Source organism: Schistocerca gregaria, chromosome 3 (genome assembly GCF_023897955.1).
Source record: "Schistocerca gregaria isolate iqSchGreg1 chromosome 3, iqSchGreg1.2, whole genome shotgun sequence".
Taxonomy (NCBI): domain Eukaryota; kingdom Metazoa; phylum Arthropoda; class Insecta; order Orthoptera; family Acrididae; genus Schistocerca; species Schistocerca gregaria.
This window is the reverse complement of record NC_064922.1, coordinates 362,098,937-362,120,773: the sequence shown is the minus strand read 5'-3', so window position 1 is coordinate 362,120,773 and position 21,837 is coordinate 362,098,937. Positions and strand designations below refer to the sequence as shown.

The following is a 21,837-nucleotide window of genomic DNA, read 5'->3' as shown; positions in this document are numbered from 1 at the left end:
AGATCTATGCGTGAAAATAAAGTCACATGTCAGTTCTAGTATAATGTATCTGTGCAATGAATACCCGTTTATCATCTGATTTTCCTCTTGTTGTAGCATTTTTAATGGCCATTAGTGTAAGTTGTTACCAGGAGAAAGAAAACTATCGTTCTACGGATCGGAGTGTGGAATGTCAGAGCCCTTAATCGAGCAGGAAGGTTAGAAAATTTAAAAAGGGAAATGGATAGGTTATTTTTAGATATAGTGGGAATTAGTGAAGTTCGGTGGCAGGAACAACAAGACTTTTGGTCAGGTGAATACATAGCTATAAATACAAAATCAAATAGGGGTAATGCAGAAGTAGGTTTAATAATGAATAAAAAAATAGGACTACGGGTAAGCTACTACAAACAGCATAGCGAACGCATTATTGTGGCCAAGATAGACACGAAGCCCATGCCTGCTACAGTAGTACAAGTTTATATGCCAACTAGCTCTGCAGATGACAAAGAAATTGATGAAATGTATGATGAGACAAAACAAATTATTCAGGTACTAAAGGGAGACGAAAATTTAATAGTCATGGGTGACTGGAATTCAAGAGTAGGAAAAGTGTGAGAAGAAAACGTAATAGGTGAATACGGATTGGGGCTAAGAAATGCAAGAGGAAGCCGCCTGGTAGAATTTTGCGCAGAGCATAACTTAATTATAGCTAACACTTGGTCTAAGAATCATGAAAGAAGGTTGTCCTCGTATACCTGGAAGAAACCTGGAGATACTAAAAGGTATTATACACTCCTGGAAATGGAAAAAAGAACACATTGACACCGGTGAGTCAGACCCACCATACTTGCTCCGGACACTGCGAGAGGGCTGTACAAGCAATGATCACACGCACGGCACAGCGGACACACCAGGAACCGCGGTGTTGGCCGTCGAATGGCGCTAGCTGCGCAGCATTTGTGCACCGCCGCCGTCAGTGTCAGCCAGTTTGCCGTGGCATACGGAGCTCCATCGCAGTCTTTAACACTGGTAGCATGCCGCGACAGCGTGCACGTGAACCGTATGTGCAGTTGACGGACTTTGAGCGAGGGTGTATAGTGGGCATGCGGGAGGCTAGGTGGACGTACCGCCGAATTGCTCAACACGTGGGGCGTGAGGTCTCCACAGTACATCGATGTTGTCGCCAGTGGTCGGCGGAAGGTGCACGTGCCCGTCGACCTGGGACCGGACCGCAGCGACGCACGGATGCACGCAAAGACCGTAGGATCCTACGCAGTGCCGTAGGGGACCGCACCGCCACTTCCCAGCAAATTAGGGACACTGTTGCTCCTGGGGTATCGGCGAGGACCATTCGCAACCGTCTCCATGAAGCTGGGCTACGGTCCCGCACACCGTTTGGCCGTCTTCCGCTCACGCCCCAACATCGTACAGCCCGCCTCCAGTGGTGTCGCGACAGGCGTGAATGGAGGGACGAATGGAGACGTGTCGTTTTCAGCGATGAGAGTCGCTTCTGCCTCGGTGCCAATGATGGTCGTATGCGTGTTTGGCGCCGTGCAGGTGAGCGCCACAATGAGGACTGCATACGACCGAGGCACACAGGACCAATACCCGGCATCATGGTGTGGGGAGCGATCTCCTACACTGGCCGTACACCTCTGGTGATCGTCGAGGGGACACTGAATAGTGCACGGTACATCCAAACCATCATCGAACCCATCGTTCTACCATTCCTAGACCGGCAAGGGAACTTGCTGTTCCAACAGGACAATGCACGTCCGCATGTATCCCGTGCTACCCAACGTGCTCTAGAAGGTGTAAGTCAACTACCCTGGCCAGCAAGATCTCCGGACCTGTCCCCCATTGAGAATGTTTGGGACTGGATGAAGCGTCGTCTCACGCGGTCTGCACGTCCAGCACGAACGCTGGTCCAACTGAGGCGCCAGGTGGAAATGGCATGGCAAGCCGTTCCAGAGGACTACATCCAGCATCTCTACGATCGTCTCCATGGGAGAATAGCAGCCTGCATTGCTGCGAAAGGTGGATATACGCTGTACTAGTGCCGACTATGTGCATGCTCTGTTGCCTGTGTCTATGTGCCTGTGGTTCTGTCAGTGTGATCATGTGATGTATCTGACCCCAGGAATGTGTCAATACAGTTTCCCCTTCCTGGGACAATTAATTCACAGTGTTCTTATTTCAATTTCCAGGAGTGTATATTGGTAAGGCAGAGATTTAGGAACCAGGTTTTAAATTGTAAGATGTTTACAGGGGCAGATGTGGACTCTGACCACAATCTATTGGTTATGAACTGTAAATTGAAAGTGGTGAAACTGCAAAAAGCTGGGAATTTAAGGAGATGGGATAAACTGATAGAACCAGAGGTTGTACTGAATTTCAGGGAGAGCATAAGGGAACATTGACAGGGATGGGGGAAAGAAATACAGTAGAAGAAGGATGGGTAGCTTTGAGGGATGAAATAGTGAAGGCAGCAGAGGATCAAATAGGTAAAAAGATAAGGGCTAGTAGAAACCCTTGGATTACAGAAGAAATATTGAATTTAACTGATGAAAGGAGAAAATATAAAAATGCACTAAAAGACCTAATTCGAAAAAAGGCCCCCGTATTAGACAACATTCCATTAGAACTACTGATAGCCTTGGAAGAGCCAGTCCTGTCAAAACTCTACCATCTGATGAGCAAGATGTATGAGACCGGCGAAATACCCTCAGACTGAAGAAGAATATAATAATTCCAATCACAAAGAAGGCAGGTGGCGACATATGTTTAATAAGTCACAGCTGCAAAATACTAATGCGAATTCTATACAGACGAATGTAAAAACTGAAAGAAGCCGACCTCGAGGGCGATCAGTTTGGATTCCGTAGAAATGTTGGAACACGTGAGGCAATACTGACCTTACGACTTATCTTAGAAGAAAGATTAAGGAAAAGCAAACCTACGTTTTTAGCATTTGTAGAGTTAGAGAAAGATTTTGACAATGTTGATTGGAATACTCCCTTTCAAATTCTGAAGGTGACAGGGGTAAAATACAGGGAGCGAAAGGCTATTTACAATTTATACAGAAAGCAGATGGTAGTTATAAGAGTCGAGGGGTATGAAAGGGAAGCAGTGGTTGGGAAGGCAGTGAGACAGGGTTGCAGCCTATCCCCGATGTTATTCAATCTGTATATTGAGCAAGCAAAAAAGGAAACAAAAGAAAAGTTCGGAGTATGTATTAAAATCCATGGAGAAGAAATAAAAACTTTGAGGTTCGCCGATGACATTGTAATTCTGTCAGAGACAGCAAAGGACTTCGAAGACAGTTCAACGGAATGGTCAGTGTCTTGAAAGGAGGATATAAGATGAACATCAACAAAAGCAGAACGAGGATAATGGAATGTAGCCGAATTAATTCGGGTGATGCTGAGGGAATTAGATTAGGAAATGAGACACTTAAAGTAGTAAAGGAGTTTTGCTATTTGGGGAACAAAATAACTGACGATAGTCGAAGTTGAGAGGATATAAAATGTAGACTGCCAATGGCAAGGAAAGCGTTTCTGAAGAAGAAAAATTTGTTAACATCGAGTATAGATTTAAATGTCATGAAGTCGTTTCTGAAAGTATTTGTATGGAGTGTAGCCATGTATGAAAGTGAAACGTGGGCGATAAATTGTTTATACAAAAAGAGAATAGTAGCTTTCGAAATGTGGTGCTACAGAAGAATGCTGAAGATTATATGAGTAGATTACATAACTAATGAGGAGGTATTGAATAGAATTGGGGAGAAGAGGAGCTTGTGGTACAATTTGACGAGAAGAAGGGATCTGTTGGTAGGACATGTTCTGAGACATCGAGGGATCACCAATTTAGTATTGGAGGCCAGCTTAAGTAAAAGCAGATGTCCTCGCTTGAAAGGACTCCACCACAGCCTTCATCACTTCCTTAAAAGTGCGAATCGTCCGCTGGGACCGCGCTGTTTGATTGGAGACGATGCAGCGAAGAGATATTGAGAGTAGAATGCCGTGAAGTGTGCGGAAGCCAATTTCGTCCGTTAGCAGTCAGCATGCCCAGTGGGAGGCTTTCTGCCGCGAACACCTTACGAAACCTTTATTTGTTACTTGTTTCATTGCGTAATACATCCTGTTTACATATGGAAATTTCGAGGGAGTTCACGACAATTAGAGACTTTGAGAAAAGTCCACAAGAACTCGTTACCGACCCTGATGAAAATTGCGTCGAGGCGGTGCTTTGCGGAGGTCGCAATCGGGACATTAGCAGGTGAGTGCCTCAGTGACCTTGTCGATGCCCAGCCAGTAAGCGCTGCGGAAGACGAAGCGTGGGCCAAGGTATTCACTCACGTGGCATCCCAAGCGACGCAGGGCTACGATCAGTTTGCAGAGTGAGGACACGACTATCACCTGGAAGAAGTCTTTGTAGCGAGGGAAGGACCCCGTCCTGAAATGACAGACGATGTTTCACACAATCCCGCTGGAATGTGGTCTGGCTAGTCTGACTTCACCCATTGAGAAGCTCGGCAAATGATACACTCCTTGTGTGATTCTATTGCAGTCGTGGAGCCCATGACTAACTAACCATCTAAAATGAAAAGGCTCTCCTAATCTATGTGAAAGCACGTGACCCAATGTCGGTCAAATTCTGTGTTAGGGCCGGCCGGGAGTCAGGAACCCCCAACGAGAGCCCTCCACTATGTGTTGCGTCATTTTGTCGGGCAACAGTGCGGGAGAGACAAAGGAAGTGATAACTGGTAGTGATTGGTTACTGTTTTGTTTGGCGTTACTGAAAGTTTTGGAAACGAAAGCTATAGGCTGTGTGAACGGACGGCCCTGATAACATGATGGGAAGCAACTGTGGGAAGCATCGTACCTGGAGAGTAGGACACGAAGCAAGGCGCCATTTTCATTGCCGTTTAAGAGTCCACTCACATGTGGGCAATGAAACAAACACAAATCTCTACTCCTTTCAGAGGGCACTGAAGAGCTCAGTAGGCTATAAACTTTCTACAGTCAAATTCAAATGGCTCTGAGCACTACGAGACTTAACTACTAAGCTCATCAGTCCCCTAGAACGTATAACTACTTAAACCTAACTAACCTAAGGATATCACACACATCCATGCCCGAGGCAGGATTCGAACCAGCGACCGTAGCGGTCGCGCGGTTCCAGACTGTAGCGCCTAGAACCACTCGGCCACCCCGGCCGGCTTTCTGCAGTCACTTTGGCCTCGAAATATTATAGTTCCTTTAAGTTTCGGGGTGGGGACATGATGCCAATGACGTTTAAATGGTGTTTGTTGGGACGAATTACATTTTGTTTATGACGAAATTCCTGTACTTGACGAAATATTGAGAAAAGAGAAAAACATTTCTTGAGGATGTACCTCAGACCTGATTTCTATAATGCGGAAAAAAGTTAGCTTCCATTTTTGGCATGCTCGCAGGAGTAACTTCCCATGGCAATGTTAACGTAGAGATAGTTACAAAGCGACAGAATCCTTCGGATCAGTTGTTTCAAATATCGTTGGGAATCGGTAGGTGCGGCAGAAATGCCAGAAGGAATCTTGTGGTAATGGTAGAGGTCAAACTGGGTATTAAAAGTGAACAGCCGGCCGCTGTGGCCGAGCGGTTCTAGACGCTGCAGTCTGGAACCGCGCTGCTGTTACGGTCGCTGGTTCGAATCCCACCTAGTGCATGGATGTGTGTGATGTCCTTAGGTAGTTAGGTTTCAGTAGTTTTAAGTTCTAGGGGACTGATGACCTAAGAAGTTAAGTTCCATAGTGCTCAGAGCAATTTGAACCAAAGTGAACACCCGTTTGGATCTAGATCTAATGATAGTTGGAAGTACGCTTCCAAAAAGTACGCTTCCCACAAATCGATTTCAGGACAACATTCATCTCTCTTTAACTTTGGCAAAAAGGTCACAGATCGTGCAGAACGTGAAACAGGATAGGTGTCAGTCACCATTTGAGAAGTGACTCATTAAAGTCTCCAAGGATAATGGGGTCATTGCAGGGTGCTTTACGTGTTAGCACCACTCATCGTATGAGGTTACGAAGGGCATTGTCGAACATGATCGTTTTGGTGGAGCAGGTGTTAAGGCGTGGGAGGCATAATGTAGCATGGCTGTACTGACTTCAAATATTTAAACGCTATACACCCCACGGTCAACGTTATTTTGCCACTGTACTCCTTCTTCATGTGCGTCCTTTCACGGATGCGTTTGTCCCTAACTTCACTTTTACGGACGACAATTCGCGTCCGCATTGAATTATGTAGATGGAGGCGCTGTTGGAACACGAATGCTGTGGCCTGCCCTACATAAATCCCATCGAGGACGTGTGGGAAGCGTTACGGAGACATACTGGGGCTCAGTCGCCATGCACCAACGCCCTCCACAGCATTGGAGCACGTTGCAGAAAATGCACTGCCGTCCTTGGTGATTACACACCCTATTAAGATCCATGTCCCTCCTTTTGTAATGTTCAAAAGACTATCATAAGTCACAATGACTTGAACGTAGCCGGCCGCGGTGGTCTCGTGGTTCTAGGCACTCAGTCCGGAACAGCGCGACTGATACGGTCGCAGGTTCGAATCCTGACTCGGGCATGGATGTGTGTGATGTCCTTAGGTTAGTTAGGTTTAATTAGTTCTAAGTTCTAGGCGACTGATGACCACAGATGTTAAGTCGCATACTGCTCAGAGCCATTTGAACTTGAACGCAACTATTGTCTTTATATAAAAATGTCATTTCTGTTCGTCTTATGGGTATTTGTTTGAGTTCCTTCAGTTATTTCACAGAACTACGTTACTTGGGAGTGACATATCATGGGAAAGTTGCTTTGTCCTCACGCTTTTCATACACTTGTATATTTTTCATGGACTGAATATCGGTAATTTATACCGATGTCGACACTTTTCTGCAACGATGTATCATTTAACTGTGTTATAGATATCTTTCAATCCCATCACGGATCGCGAGACAACACTAGTTCCTATTTCACGTACGTGTTGTATTAATGTATTCGTATAATGCTGTATCAGTAGTGGGAGCAGACAAGGCAGCGCTCTCCAGCGTGTAGCAGCAGAACTACATTTTGACGAGTGTTCTTTCTGTGCGCACCACAACCGCAAAGAAGTTTCTTCTTTCTGAACACCTGATCGATACATACGTATCTCCGCTTCTTATCTGACTGAACCGCACTTCGATTTAAGGGATGTCGATACAATCAAACGCGCAGATGTTTGGAAGGGAAATACAGACATCTAGCCCTACGTGCACTATGGCGCATTGCCGAGTGGCAAGCTTCCAAACTATCGAGTTTTGCAGCCACTTTACGGGCGGAACTTGGAGCAACTCACACGATTGCATACGGTGCCAATCATTTCAAAACATTTATCATTTGATGTTTCACCAGTCGTTCGATAGAAGCATGAGGTCATGACTACTTAAAAACAACTAACCCCTCTCCATTTTTATGTGACTTACTGCTGTATATTTAGGTAATTTAAGCCCCAGCCACTGCATTCTCCCTATAATATCATGGATAAAAAATAAGTATCCTGCTCAACCAACAGCCACATTTCTTATTGTATGGAGATGTTAACAGAGCTACCGGTCAAAATATCGCAGTAACGATTTAATGACGTTTTCCCGCACTTATGTAAGCTTACTTAATAACAAATGAAACTTCTTTAAACAATCTTCCGGACAAGTGTAGCTTATGATTTTTTCTCCGAAACTACTTCTTAATACGCTTGTGGCCGCCAGCATTCTTACTGCAGTTAGTACGTTATTAAAAGTGTCAACAAGCCTCGAAGCATCATTTCAAGTTTACACTGTTCGCGAAACAAGGATTGTGAGCAAGGGATGTTATCTTGGTGCACAGTAAGCGAGTTCAGGAATAACACGATACTGAATGTTACGCAACAGCAGACTCGCTGCCCCCTTTGAATCTAAACCCTACACACCCTCATACGCAGGTTGGGCAGAAATCGCGGCTACAATTTTTTTTCTGCAGTGCTCTTGAAGGGTTTGAAAGCGGAAAGGTGGCGAAGCCTGTTGTACTGCACCGCTAATGTAGGTATACAACAGGTGTGCTACGAAAGCAGAGAAAAACACGAGCCACTTCAAAGGAGCATTTGATCCAACAGGCTGCTTCAGAGTATGGTCGTATTCAATTGACATATTGCTTAGAGAAGACAGTTTAATTCTGCGGAACTCAGAATGTTACCGCGTCCAGGTAGAATACAAATAGTTCATTCTTAATGGAGTGAAATCATCAGTTATAGTAGGACGGGGATACCCCAACAGGGTAATAGAGGATCGCAATTGCCTGTATAAGTGTAAATAATTTCCTAAGATAGGAAATTCCATACGACTGTTCGTGTGTGATGCTCGTGTATACAGGAAGTTCGCAGGAAACTCCATGTGCTGTTCGTGTGTAGTACTGCTCAGTATAGGAAAATAGTAACTGTGGGAAAATGAAGGGAATTGCCAGAAGACGTGCAGAAGTTCGAGGCTTGGAACACGAGGTGATATGAATCCCTAAACATACGTAAATGGAATATGTTGAGAATAAACACATGGAAATACTTATTACCATTCGATTACATTGTTGGCGATCAGTAATTAGAAACAATAGCAGTCGCCAAATACCGAGGATGAGATTACAGTGACCTGAATGGAGTCATCATATACAATCAGTTGAGGGAAACTATATCGCAAACAGTAATTCCTTTTCTTAAAATGTTTCAACCACAAAAGAGAGTACTGGTTGGCACTCAACGACGCACACATGCCTATAGCACGCAATGGTTTTAGATTCGTCCAAATCGTTGTCCACCACACCAGTCTTCCGAGGGGTGTAACTCCACCAAGGTATGCACGAGATATTCTTTGTAGTTTAGAAGCGTTACATTTTGGAAAGAGTCCTATTCACATGACCCCATACTGCCTGTATATTCTTCTCCGTGCCATGGTATTCCGAAAACGTCTGTATTAAAAAATGCGTCAATAAAGCATTTGACTTACATTTAGTGACTATCGTATGTGTATCCACATCCGTAACAGCACAATATTCATAAAATGGGTACATACCCAATATTGAAATTTAGAAAGAAAAGGAGTTGTAATCGTATTGTAAATGTAACGATGGCACTGAATGAAACCTGGACAGCCTGGTCGGTATGAACATTGCCCTTCGAAGTCAAGACGAGCGTATAATCCTCTGTCGAGTGAAATATTAATTCTGATTAATTATGTTAGGAGATAACTCATATTAGGAGAAAACTCATTACTTATTTGCTCGATATCCAAGAAACTTTGAAATTCGTACTTATATTAGCCAACTTGAAAATATTCAAATTTATCCGAAGTTCGTGATTTATTATTTCAGATAACTGAGTTAAAAAGTACAAAAGCGTGTAATTTTATATGGATAACGGCCAAAGAAAGCCAATTTGGATGTCCAAAGGACAAAAATAAGAAAGCAGAGAAAAAAGTGAAGACAAAGTAATCTATTACAGTAACTGCTGATGGAAAAGGAGAAACTATGTACTGTTCCTCATTTAGATGTGTTAAGATATTATTAAAATAAAGTTTATTTTGGTTTGTGGGACATAATGTAAGCGATGCATGTCAAATCACATAAACTCTCAAATCCCCATTGCTAAGACATCGCCATTGCAATTAGTCAATATAAAAAATACAAGAACAGGTTCAGAGTCCCGTCTACAGCGAGGCGATTGGTTAACTGAGGAACGTAATCGGCTGCACCCTTTAAAATAAACCGTCCTAGCATTGGCCTAGAGCGATTCAGGGCAATGACATAAAACCTAGATTTGGATAGTCGGAGGCGGGCCTGGATGGTCGTCCTCCCCAATGCGAGTACAGCATGCCAACACCGCGCCATTGTACTCCATTTGCAGTATAAGCATATATGGCATTGTTGTTTGTGAATTTTAAATGTTTGGGAGAAAAAGGCACTTAAGCGTTTTAAGTGCTGCAATAGTACAAGAAGTCGTTGGCGAAGTCTCAGCAGTGAATCCAACCAGTGACAGTTCTTCGCCCTTCCCACTATACTCCGCACACACACACACACACACACACACACACACATATATATACTCCATTGATCGCGCCAAATGTCTCACGAATTAAGCATCAAACGAAAAAACTACAAGGAACGAAACTTGTCTAGCTTAGAGGGGGAAACCAGATGCCGTTATGGTTGGCCCGCTAGATGGCGCTGTCATAGGTCAAACGGATATCAACTGCGTTTTTTTTTTTTTTAGTAGGAACCCCGACTTTTTATTACACAGTCGTGTAGTACGTAAAGAAATAGGAATGTTTTTGTTGGACCTCTTTTTTCGCTTTTTATAGACGGCAATGTAATAGTCACAAACGGCTCACAATTTTAGACGAACAGTTGGTAACAGGTTGATTGTTTAAATTAAAATACAGAACGTAGGTACGTTTCGGTTGTTCGAATGGGATACATGTACCTTTGTGAACGTATTTCTCAGAATGCGTGCTGTTACAGTGTGATTACCTGTAAATACCACGTTAATGCAATAAATGCTCAAAATGCTGTCCGTCAGCCTCAGTGCATTTGGCAATACGTGTAACGACATTCCTCTCAACAGCGAGTAGTTCGCCGTCCGTAATGTTCGCACATGGATTGACAATGCGCTGACGCATGTTATCAGGCGTTGTCGGTGGACCGCGATAGCAAATATCCTTTAGCTTTCCCCACAGAAAGAAATCCTAGGGCGTCAGATCTGGTGAACGTGCAGGCCATGGTATGGTGCTTCTCCATGTTTGCAATGATTAGGTGCACTTCTTCTTGGGGCATCAGGACTCCTGGTAACGTCCATAGCGCCAGGTGGCCTTTGCTGTGACCGGGTGGCACCCAGTTTGTTGTCCATGTATATCACAAGGGCTGGATAGAGGAGGCTGGTATGACGTTATGGATTAACAGAGTGTAGGAGAGAAGGAAAGGTTCTTTATTGAAGAAGAGTTCTTTCTTGTGGTGAATAAACTTAGTAGTCATTTGAAAAATTCTGTGAAAGAGAAACTGAGATAGGGAAACATAAAGCTTGCTGTTGTCCCGAGAGAACTTACTTTACAATGCAATCTCTTGATGTCTCGATAAATAAACCATTCAAAGTGCATAAGAGATAGGAATGGAAAAAAAGGATGATGGATGAATGCCATAATGAATTCACACCGAATGGAGTTTTAAAACGACCTACAATCAAACAAGTGTGCCAATTCATAAAACAGTCGTGGTCCAGCGCGAGAGAAGACATGATTTTTAAATCTTTCAAGAACTGCGGTTCAAGTGGTACAAATGGCTCTGAGCATTATGGGACTTAACTTCTGGCGTCATCAGTCCCCTATAACTTAGAAGTACTTAAACCTAACTAACCTAATGAGATCGCACACATCCATGCCCGAAGCAGGATTCGAACCTGAGACCGTAGGGGTCGCGCGGTTCCAGACTGAAACGCCTAGAACCGCTCGGTCACACCGGCCGGCTCAAAAAGTGCGGCATATGTAACGTTCCCGATGGTAGCCAAGACCATCTTAAACAGTGTACTAAAAAAATAGCCATTATTTCAGGGAATGGTGGTATGCATCAAAACAAGACAACCACGTCTTATGACCATGGATCCTACAGAGCATACGTCCTACCATGTAACATATGGACACCTGTTCATAGGAGATGCTCCTGTGATATCATCCATGGCAATGCGTACCTTTTTCTACTACAATGTTACTTATAATCCGTTTGAGGGCATAAAAAGTTTATTCGCATGACCAATTTCGCTTCCTCTAGAACCATCTTCCGATCTGCAGTTTCGGTTACAGGAGTAACCCGTCCACACACAGCAACCCTCAGTTGCTGCGTCCCATTTTTTTTTTAATGTGACGCAGCGTATGAAGGTTGCTCTGTGTGTGTGGATGGGTTACTCCTGTAACTGAAATTGCACATCTGAAGATGGTTCTAGAAGAACCGAAACAGGTCATGTGAATAAACATTTTATGCAGTCAAGACCGATTTTAGGTAACATTGTAAAACCACTTAATACGGTTATTCCATCTACTACAGACTATTATCCGACCCATACCCTTAATTACAACCCCTGACGTGGAATAATGCAAGTGAGCAAGGCACCACCAACATGCTGTTGCGGATATGAGCACCGTTGTTGCATTGGCACTCCGTGTCACGTCAGGGTCAACATCGTGCTGGGATAGTATCGATGTCAACATTACTTACCTCAGTGTTTGCAGTGATCTGTACCGTTTACGTTGTGTGACTGTACTGTAGTCTTGTTACGTCTGTTTACTTTCGCGTCCATTTCTCCCAACTCCGGATGCGTACCTCTATGTTTGGCCTCCTTATAAGTCACGTTTAAGATACATGTTATTGGGATGGTTGTGGTGCGGTACAACATGTTTCCTCTCTTGCAGATACTCAGACACAACCTAACAATGGTGGACTTTTATTACACAAAGTGAATGGCAGACGTGATTTATTGCTACGGTTTAGCAGATGGAGTTAATCTGAACAGCGCGGGGCACCTTGCACGGTCCGCGTGGCTACCCCCCGTCGGAGGTTCAAGTCCTCCCTCGGGCCTAGGTGTGTGTGTTGTCCTTAGCGTAAGTTAGTTTAAGTTAAATGAAGTAGTGTGTAAGCTTAGTGACCTGCTGACCTCAGCAGTTAGCTTCCATAAGGTCTTATCACAAATTTCCAGTTAATATTAGAGTCCGTAACTTGTCGACTGAATCATTCCTAACACGCAGGATACCATCGTTCAGCTGTCCAGATGACTGTTGCAGCGTCTTGGAGAAACAGGTTCCGTAGCATCCAACGAAGCAGACAGTGTATTTAATGTTTCAGTTCACACGCCTGAAATGGAGGAGGTTGTTCTAGGTGAAGTGGACGACAAACCTGGAACGAGTGCAGTTATGCCAATGGTTCTTGCGACAGTGTGTTGCAGATCCACAATTTGCCTCCGAGATTTTGTTTACTGCTGAGGCAGGGTTTACAAGAAATGAGATTGCGAATTTCCGTAATCAGAATGTGTCGGCAGATGAAAATCCCCGTACAGTTCAAGGAAAAACTGCATGGGAATCGATTATCAATTAATGTATGTGTAGCCGTTCTTGACGATAGATTACTAGGGCCGTACTTGCTACAACAGAGATCAGGTGGGGCTTATTATCACCGCTCTCTGAAGAACGTGCTGCCTCTCTTGCTACAAGATGTTCCATTGCAAGGAGAGGGCAGATGTGGTTCGTGGGTGATGGCACCCCAGCACATTTTCTCTGTATTATACATCGCCACCTGTTGAGGACATTTGGAAAGCGGTGGATTGGCCAGGAGGTCCCATACCTTGGCCTGCCCGTGCCCCAGACCTGAATCCACTAGACGTCTGGTTATTGGGACACATGGAACAATCGGTCTGTGTCATACCAATAAACGATGTGCAAACACTACACAATCGAGTATTCCTTGCATCGCAGCACATTCAGAACCAACCAGGGCGATTTCGGAGAGAACATGAGTCCTCAAATCGAAGAGCAGAGGCACGTATTGAGATGAACGGACATCATGCTCTGAACGTGAGGTCATTCGTCAGAAAGTATACCTTGTAGGACCCATGGTTATGAGACAGTTTTTTCTCCTGAAATTTTGGATAGTTTTTTTTTAACACCCCGTGTATGAATAGGACAACGATGACGACGCAGAGGAAGAAGAGGAAGAATAAGAAAGTTCATATGATGATTCTTAGGGATTTTAAAGATCAGTTCTGTTTAGTTGACTAAGAAGTTTTTTATTCTGTGTTTGCAATCTGATAATAAGAATGATAAAAGTGCTGTTTTTATTTTTTTTAAAAAAAGGTGCTTAAAAATTGAGGTGCATCTTTTGGTCCGTAGTATACAGTTGTCCGTAAAGTAGGGTAAATATTGCGAGTTGTACATATTGTCACGCAGAAGAAGGTGTAATTAGATGAATGACGAACACTAATTCCACTTAGTAAAGGTTTGTTCAGCACTTGCACATACAAGAGCGCGGAGCGAACTGCCTCCGGCCAGAACACAGTCTATATACAACTGCAGAACATTACAGAACAACGCTTCTTGACATTTGTGGCTACTTGTACAATGTACTCGAACCGAATACAGAAATTAAAATTTTGCAGTCCACCTGGGTTTTGAACTCAACAGTTTAGTATCACAACCACTACCCCACGGTGCTACTCAGCGTCTCCTGCGACAATAATTCAGTGTTGTATGTTGTAGTTGAGCTAAATGGGAGATATTCTTATTTACTCAGTTTGATAGTTTTATAGTGAATAAAATTTCGTAATTTTTAAATATAGCTACATAATGTGCGGATGATTACGCCATGTTTCATCGGTCGTGCACCATTTGTACCTTGAAACGAAAGGAGGTCTTCTAACATGGAACAGATTATAATTGCAAATGATATGATTTTAATTAATGTGTTAATAGTTTTCCCTCTCTTCCAAATGGAAATTTGTGTTGGTTGCCAATAGCTTCCGCTTCAAAACATTTTTAACATTTTGCCCATTTTTAATAGTACTTTTTAAGATATGATTTCACGATTATTTGGCGAGTAGTAGAGTACTAACGTAAGATATAGAATATTAAACATAGTCGACTAGATTTTCTTCATCGAAATACTTATGAATTGGAACACAAAAGTTTTTCCTAGTTTGATAGTTTACTTTCAGGAATAATTTTACATTTTCAGGAAAACACCGCAGCACACATAAAGTAAATGCTATCATTTCAAGATGCGAAAGTGTTCCAAGGTACAGCAATCTCGCTTACAGAATAGCTCCACGGCCAGAATTAGCAGTATTATGAACTGCTTTCTGTAGATAGAATATTTTCGCATTTCCATGTTGTGTAAATACCGTTTACGAAACATGCCTACGGCTTGAGTCCAGCCAAACACGCTCCACTTCTCCAGCAGCGCGACGTACACAAATAGATTGATTATTATCGATATATGCATACTTTGCACTTCGGAATGGTTACGCAGCCGAAATTACGTGGTAAAGAGCAATAATAAATAAGAGGATGGTTTATTTCTAGCAATAACAATTTGTGCAGCAGACTCATATAATGCTAGAAATTTATCATGGTTGGAGATCTCATTGCAACTAAAATACTGCAAGTATTTCTCGTATGTAGATCTTAATGCAAGTGGATAACTATGTTAATTCCGTGTGTGGTCTCATGAAGAATTTGTATGTTTTGTGCAAAACACTGTGAAGTTATACCCGAGCGCTGGTATTAGTGTATCTTCACCGATAACCTCGGTGTTGAGCGCCCGTAAGCTCCACCTTAGTTTATCTTCGTGTTCGTACACAATATCATCTCTGATCGACCTCACCGCATAATACGTTAGTGCCTGACAAGCTCATGTCTATGAAAACGGTGCCTTACGGTTTTCGGCGAAGGAGCGATATGAGCTGAGGAAATAGGCCGGATCGATCTCCCTAAGGCGAGGAAGCTAGACGCGCCGAAGTATTTGATTACGGACCGGGAATTACATGAACGCCTACCTCCGTTTCATCCCAGACATCGGGTGGTATCAAGAACCTCATTTCCACCTCCCGTTTATCTTAGCTTATCTAACCCTACTTTCCCCGCCTTTAAAGCGTAATTACCCTTTTTATCGGGTTGTTTACGCCGGGATGCAACCGAAACATCTTACTCCAACGTGTTTGTTTAAAGCTCACGATTTTAATCTGAGTTTAAGCCAGTGCCGACAAGATATAATCTGCATAGTGCGGGTGTACAACCGTTCATTCTGCTCACATCCACTCAATGGTATTCTTGTAAACGCATTATCTTTGAAAGTGAGAGCCATATCCAATGGACTATTTCATCAGATCGACACACTCAAAATATGTTGACTGCATTGCAAAACAGTTGGCCACAAATTGTGTTAAGTAACACTACAGAGCGAATTAATTGCGATGGGTGGCTCGTATGGTTCAGGACAACAAACATAAACCAAAATTTGGGTGTCTGGAGCATACCCGAGGAGTACTATGTTTTAGTTAATGTATTATCACATGTAATCGTAATCATCATTGTTTGGATTTGATGCTCTAACAGCAGCCATGTTTTCAGCCGAAATTATATGAACTGGAGTCCACTATTGTGCAAACTGTATTCTTTTTACTAGCCAAACATGTCTCACCACCACTGTCCCAACGTCAGTGAGTACTTTCATTCAGAACTGTAAAATGCACAGCTCGTAAATAATAATTATCGGAATGAAAATACGGCCTATGAATCTTTTACTTTGTTTTGATAATTACCTTACTGTCTAGAATGTGTGATTATTTAGGATTTTCTTTATATTGTTCTGCAGCTTGTCATCTACAACGAAATAACGTTAGTTTCAAGTAAACAAGTTGCTTTCACGTCAGGCGTAATTTAGTGACTTTATTTAACAAAAATTTACAGTTGTTTCTTGTCCTCTGTCCCCATCTGGAAGCTCAACTGTTGCAGAACCACTCACGTAATCGCGGTACATGCTTATAGTGAACAGCAGTCAAAAGTAAAATTTTAGGTAACTTTCTTGACTGGAGCACAGTGATCGGTATAAAATATTAAAAATCAAAAAAAACTTTCTCCATTGCATTTCCAGATTTTTTATTTTTGGGCAGCCAATTTCGGCTCTTACCTCGGACCAGCTTAAGGCTTGCACCACCATCATGGCTGCTGATGGCGGCAGACGAAGCTAGATCGTTAGAAGTACGGTTATTACATGTGTCAGATTAGAGTCACGCAGTCTATTACTGTAGAGGTACCCTATTTCTACGGGAGCCACAACGAATAACATTTGGAGTGACTCTTCAATTCTCCAAACACTTCCGTTATTTTTAGTTTCTGTGTAGGTCATTAACATAAATTTTTAGATTACCAGGCGCTTGTTTCCATTATAAATCGTCACGTTATTATATTTACTGGATTTGCATTGCATCAAATACAAAAAATAATTTCAGAAACAAATGTTAACGTCTGTTTACCAATGTCTTGCATTGTGTTGCAGCATCATTATACGGATTTCCTACCGAAGTATTTTATTACATCATAACAAATAGAGTTTACACATAAATGGAAACCAGTGTAGAATAACAAGACATCGAAGAGGTAAACTAACAAATGTAATTGAATGCACTGTTGAACTGAGACTTAAAATTAAACTGTAGCTTGAACTATTATAAAAGATGAGAACTATGATAAAAGATGATGCCTGAGTTTTTCACGATGTAAGCAATGTTCAGATAACTTACAGAAATGTATAGGTGCACACCCTGTCATTTTCAAGGCAAAATTTCAGTAAGTACACGTGTTGCAAGGGAATTTAAAAACTCGGTTTGTAGAGCCATTCCGGAAAGACAACACACATAACACACACCGTGAACAGTAGCTCCAACACACAGCCAAAGACGACCGATATCAGAAGTTATCAATAGTGAGAATTAATAAGCAACGAGTAAGGAAGCATTAACTCTGTCCCTCTGCTTTTTGAATAGGTAGGGAGCAGGACTCCAGGCTGAAATGAAGCAAAAACCTCCTTCCCTAAGATCACTTGCTAATTTAATTTTAACTGTTTGCCGGCCGGAGTGGACGAGCGGTTCTAGGCGTTACAGCCTGGAGCCGCTCGACCGCTACGGTCGCAGGTTCGAATCCTGCCTCGAGCATGGATGTTGTGATGTCCTTAGGTTAGTTAGGTTTAAGTAGTTCTATGTTATAGGGAACTGATGACCTCAGAAGTTAAGTCCCATAGTGCTCAGAGCCATTTGAACCATTTTTTTAACTGTTTCCTTAATAACGCTCTCCCAATAGCCGGCATTGCTTAACCAGAACCTTCGTGTTGTTGCTGCATCGGTGTTTGTTATCTTTCCGGAACTGCTCTGTAAACCGGGGTTTTAAATTCCCTTGCTGAACGCTTACTTGCTGCAGTTTTGGCCCGAGGGAGGACTCGAACCTCCACTGGGATCAGCCGCACAGTCCATGACTGCAGCGCCTGAGACATCTCGGCTAATCCCGCGCGGCTTTGGCGTGTGTTGGTGCTGGTATTTACAGTGTGTGTGTGTGTGTGTGTGTGTGTGTGTGTGTGTGTGTGTATCATTTTCCGAATTGCTGTTCAGACCAAGGTTTTAAATTCTCTTGCACCAGGCTTACTTGCTGCAATATTGCCTTGAAAATGATATGGTGTGCTCATGTCGAAATATCGGCGATTGTCGATGACGTCACCGGCTGTATCCTGTAAGTTGTCTGAACGTTGTATGCGACGTGAGAAACTCGGTTGGACTTTAAACTTAGTGCCTAGTGGTTATGACTTTGGTACTATTGTAGTCAGAAAAATCCCCTTTCTTGTACAACTTTTGAACCATGAATTAACAACAAGACGATCTAGCGATTAATGACACGTTAGTTAGGGGACGAAGTTTCATAGCGCAACGGCATATATGAAGGTGTCTCTAACATGTTAAAAGTAATGAAAATTATAATCAAGATCGCCAACCATTCTAATACAACCTAGAAGTATAGTTGCGCCTTCCGTTATAGAGAAAACGCATGCAATGCAGCTGTAAAGTGCACCACGTATTGTCTAACACCTAATAGCATAAAGCATGAATCCCAAAAAAGCTCTGCTGTGAAGGTAGCTGGTGAAAACTAAATCCACACTGAGCAGTGAAAATTGCTTTCCTTCAGTGTCTCCTCGGAGCAGACGCTGCAATATTATTAGGTTATGAGTCGCTTCATTTGTTGTATTGAATTTAGCACCGCCTTATTTGCTCCTGAGTAGGGCTGGATGAGACAACGAATCGTCGGCACCGGAGATATAGCAGCAGTCATCTGAGGTAGGGAGCAGCTAAAAACACATCTATGCAATCACAACCGTCAAATGTTGAGTAGCATTTGTTAACACAGAGCTCCCGAGCATACACATTTAAAGTCTGTCATAGGGTTTTATGTCAGTTTTTCACTTATCACTTTTACAATTCTCTCGCAGTAAATCAGCCGATTAAAATTACATATGGGCCGGGAATGACCAGTTCAGTACAAGGACTTTACATAGTTTCTTACGTAACGAAGTGTGTTGATATAGTGATTTACATGAAAGGCACAAGTTTTATATTTTATCACTTAGCAGATATTGCAAAACTGAAGAGTAAAGAACGGTTTTTCAAAAAATTATTGGGGTAGACGCATTCCTCTCTTTTTTGTGCTTTGAAAACTGCTTGCCGATATGCCCATGGACATTTATCATCACAGCAACACTTACTCCTGAACATTACTATTCAATACATTTACTTGTGTGTATAACTTATATGTATTCATTTAGTGTGTCATATTTGTGTCTTGCATTCGTAACCTCGGTCAAACGAGCTGACGAAGTGCAGACAACTGACAGATGTTTCTTTGCTTAAAGGCCCTTGTGGAATGGGACGCATAGCTGGGCTACAGCAAAATTAAATTTTCGTATAACAGTATTAACCGAATCTAACAGACATAAGAATCTGTTAAAGGAACTAGAAACAGTTACGACCATTGTAGAATGAAATTGTGATACATTTAAGGGATCACAATATAAATGTACAGTGGTCGTAACTGTTTCTAATTTCCTTTAACAGGTTCTTATTGCTGTTAATCCGTTGAAGGGATTTCCTTTTACAGTCACGGGCTTTCTTTTTTTATGCACCATATATATCGCTTGGTTCCCTGCCGCATGCTCAGAACATATCAGCTGAGACGGAGAATTTTAAGAAAATTTTAAGACAATTACACATACCTCTATCGTTAGATGAGCGCATCTTGAAACCAAGAAAATGAAATAAAATTAAACTCTAAAAAATCTGTTTAAAATGTGGTAACTAATAATTATTGCCCTTGAGGCAGCCTGTTAGGCGTTCAAAGCACCACTTGGTATCACAGTCACACAACGTATGGGAGTTTTCTTCATGGCAAGTTCTTTAGTCAGGTTATGTTCCAAAGCACAACTAAAGAAGCTGCATCTCGATAGTAATGTCAGAGTCTCATCGATATGTGCGGACGACGTGTACGACTCGATTAATATATTTTATTGAACATGAACAGAACTGGTGGATACAGCCAGAGGCCGGTACTCACCGTTAAGGTTGATCTCGGCAGGTGCGAGCGCTTTCTGCGAGCCAGCGGAGGACTGCCTGCTGCTGGGCGGCTGGACTTCTCCGTCGCTGGGGTGCAGCAGGTGCTGCTGCTGCTGTTGCTGCTGAGCTGGGTCCGTCGTGGCTGCAGCGGCGGCGGCGATGGCGGCGGCGCGGCTGCGGTGGCTGGTGCGGTGCGCGTGGATGCTGTTCAGCAGGATGTTGCTAGAGGTGCGCGACAACGCCTTGCGCTGGCGCACCGCCTCCTTGTAGATGCGGTAGTACATGGTCACCATCACCACCGCGGGCACCCAGAACGACACGCTGGAGGAGATTATGGCGTAGGCGCGGTTCACCACGAAGATGCACACGTCCGGGTTGGAGCGGCGGAAGTCCTGGTGCTCCGGGGTGGTGTACCAGCCGAGGAAGATGGGCGTGAAGGAGATGAGCGCCGGCAGCAGCCACACGTTGGCCAGCATCAGGCCGACTGTGCGCTGCGTCATCGTGACCGGGTACTCGAGCGGGCGCACGATGGCGTAGTAGCGGTCCACGCTGATGCAGCACAGGTGCAGGATCGACGCCGTCGAGAAGTAGACGTCGAGCGAGTTCCACACGTCGCACATGAAGTAGCCGAAGAGCCAGGTGCCGCCCGTCAGCTCGACGCTGGCGTTGAACGTCATGGCGCACAGTGCGACCAGTAGGTCGGCCAGCGCCAGCGAGACGACGTAGTAGTTGGTGATGATGCGCAGCTTGCGGTGGCGTATCACGCTGATGATGACGAGCGCGTTGCCGAGCACCGCGGCCACTATGATGCTGCCCATGATGAGCGCTTTGACGGCGATCAGCGCGGGGGCCACCTCGGGGCTCCAGGGCGAAGCCACTGCCGAGGAGGCGGCGGCGGCGGCGGCCGCGGAGTCGTTGTGCGGAGCTGCCGCCGGGACGGAGGCGGCGGCTGCGGCGGCGGCGGCGGCCCACGCGGCCGTGGGCCTGCCGGGCGGCAGCGGCGGCGGGGGCGGCGGAGGCGGCCGCACCGGGGGCGGCGCGGCGAAGACGGGAGGCTCGCTGGGGGCGGCCATTCCGCTCAGCATCGCGCCGGCACCGCTGGTGCTGTCTGGAAGCGCGACTGCGGACAGCTAGCCGCCCCCCGCCTCCCGGGGACCGCGCCTTCGGCTTGGGGCCCGGCTGGCGGCTGCAGGCTGTGTGCAGCTGCGTCTATGGCTACGGCAGCCCGCCTCTCGCTTCCGTATGCTTCCCTAGCTCTGCTAATGCAGCTAGAAACTGGACTAATCCGACCTAACGTTCAGCTCTGCAGATATAATACCCTGCCGATATCGTGCTTTCCCTATCCCTTAGCTACTGATTCCCGTCACTATCACCTAGGACATTCGAATCATTGTCCCATACTGGTTGCTTCGTGATCGTATACTATCGATTAGTACAATTTTATCCATTTTTTGTACAACATAATACCTCTGGAAAAGTCTTTTATTGCTGCAATCTCTAAATACTACTACCGGACATTTTAGCCATTTTAGCACCCGTCTTATATTCCTTCCCAATTTACGAAAATGATTTAACACTTACTGCAGCCTAAATGTGCATCTTTGCCAGTATGACACATCATTTTCCCCATGAGATT

At 44.1% G+C, this 21,837-nt stretch overlaps 1 protein-coding gene across 1 annotated transcript in view; it reads right to left on the bottom strand.

Moving 5' to 3' along the window:
• LOC126355373 (octopamine receptor beta-3R-like) overlaps nt 1–21,037 on the bottom strand; it is a 50,284-nt gene extending 29,247 nt beyond the window's left edge. The window contains exon 1 of the mRNA XM_050005668.1: nt 20,203–21,037. Within this exon, the coding sequence (XP_049861625.1) occupies nt 20,203–21,019 (817 nt within the window). The 5' untranslated portion in view covers nt 21,020–21,037. The remainder of the gene's footprint in view (nt 1–20,202) is intronic.
• Between the last annotated feature and the right edge of the window lie 800 nt (nt 21,038–21,837).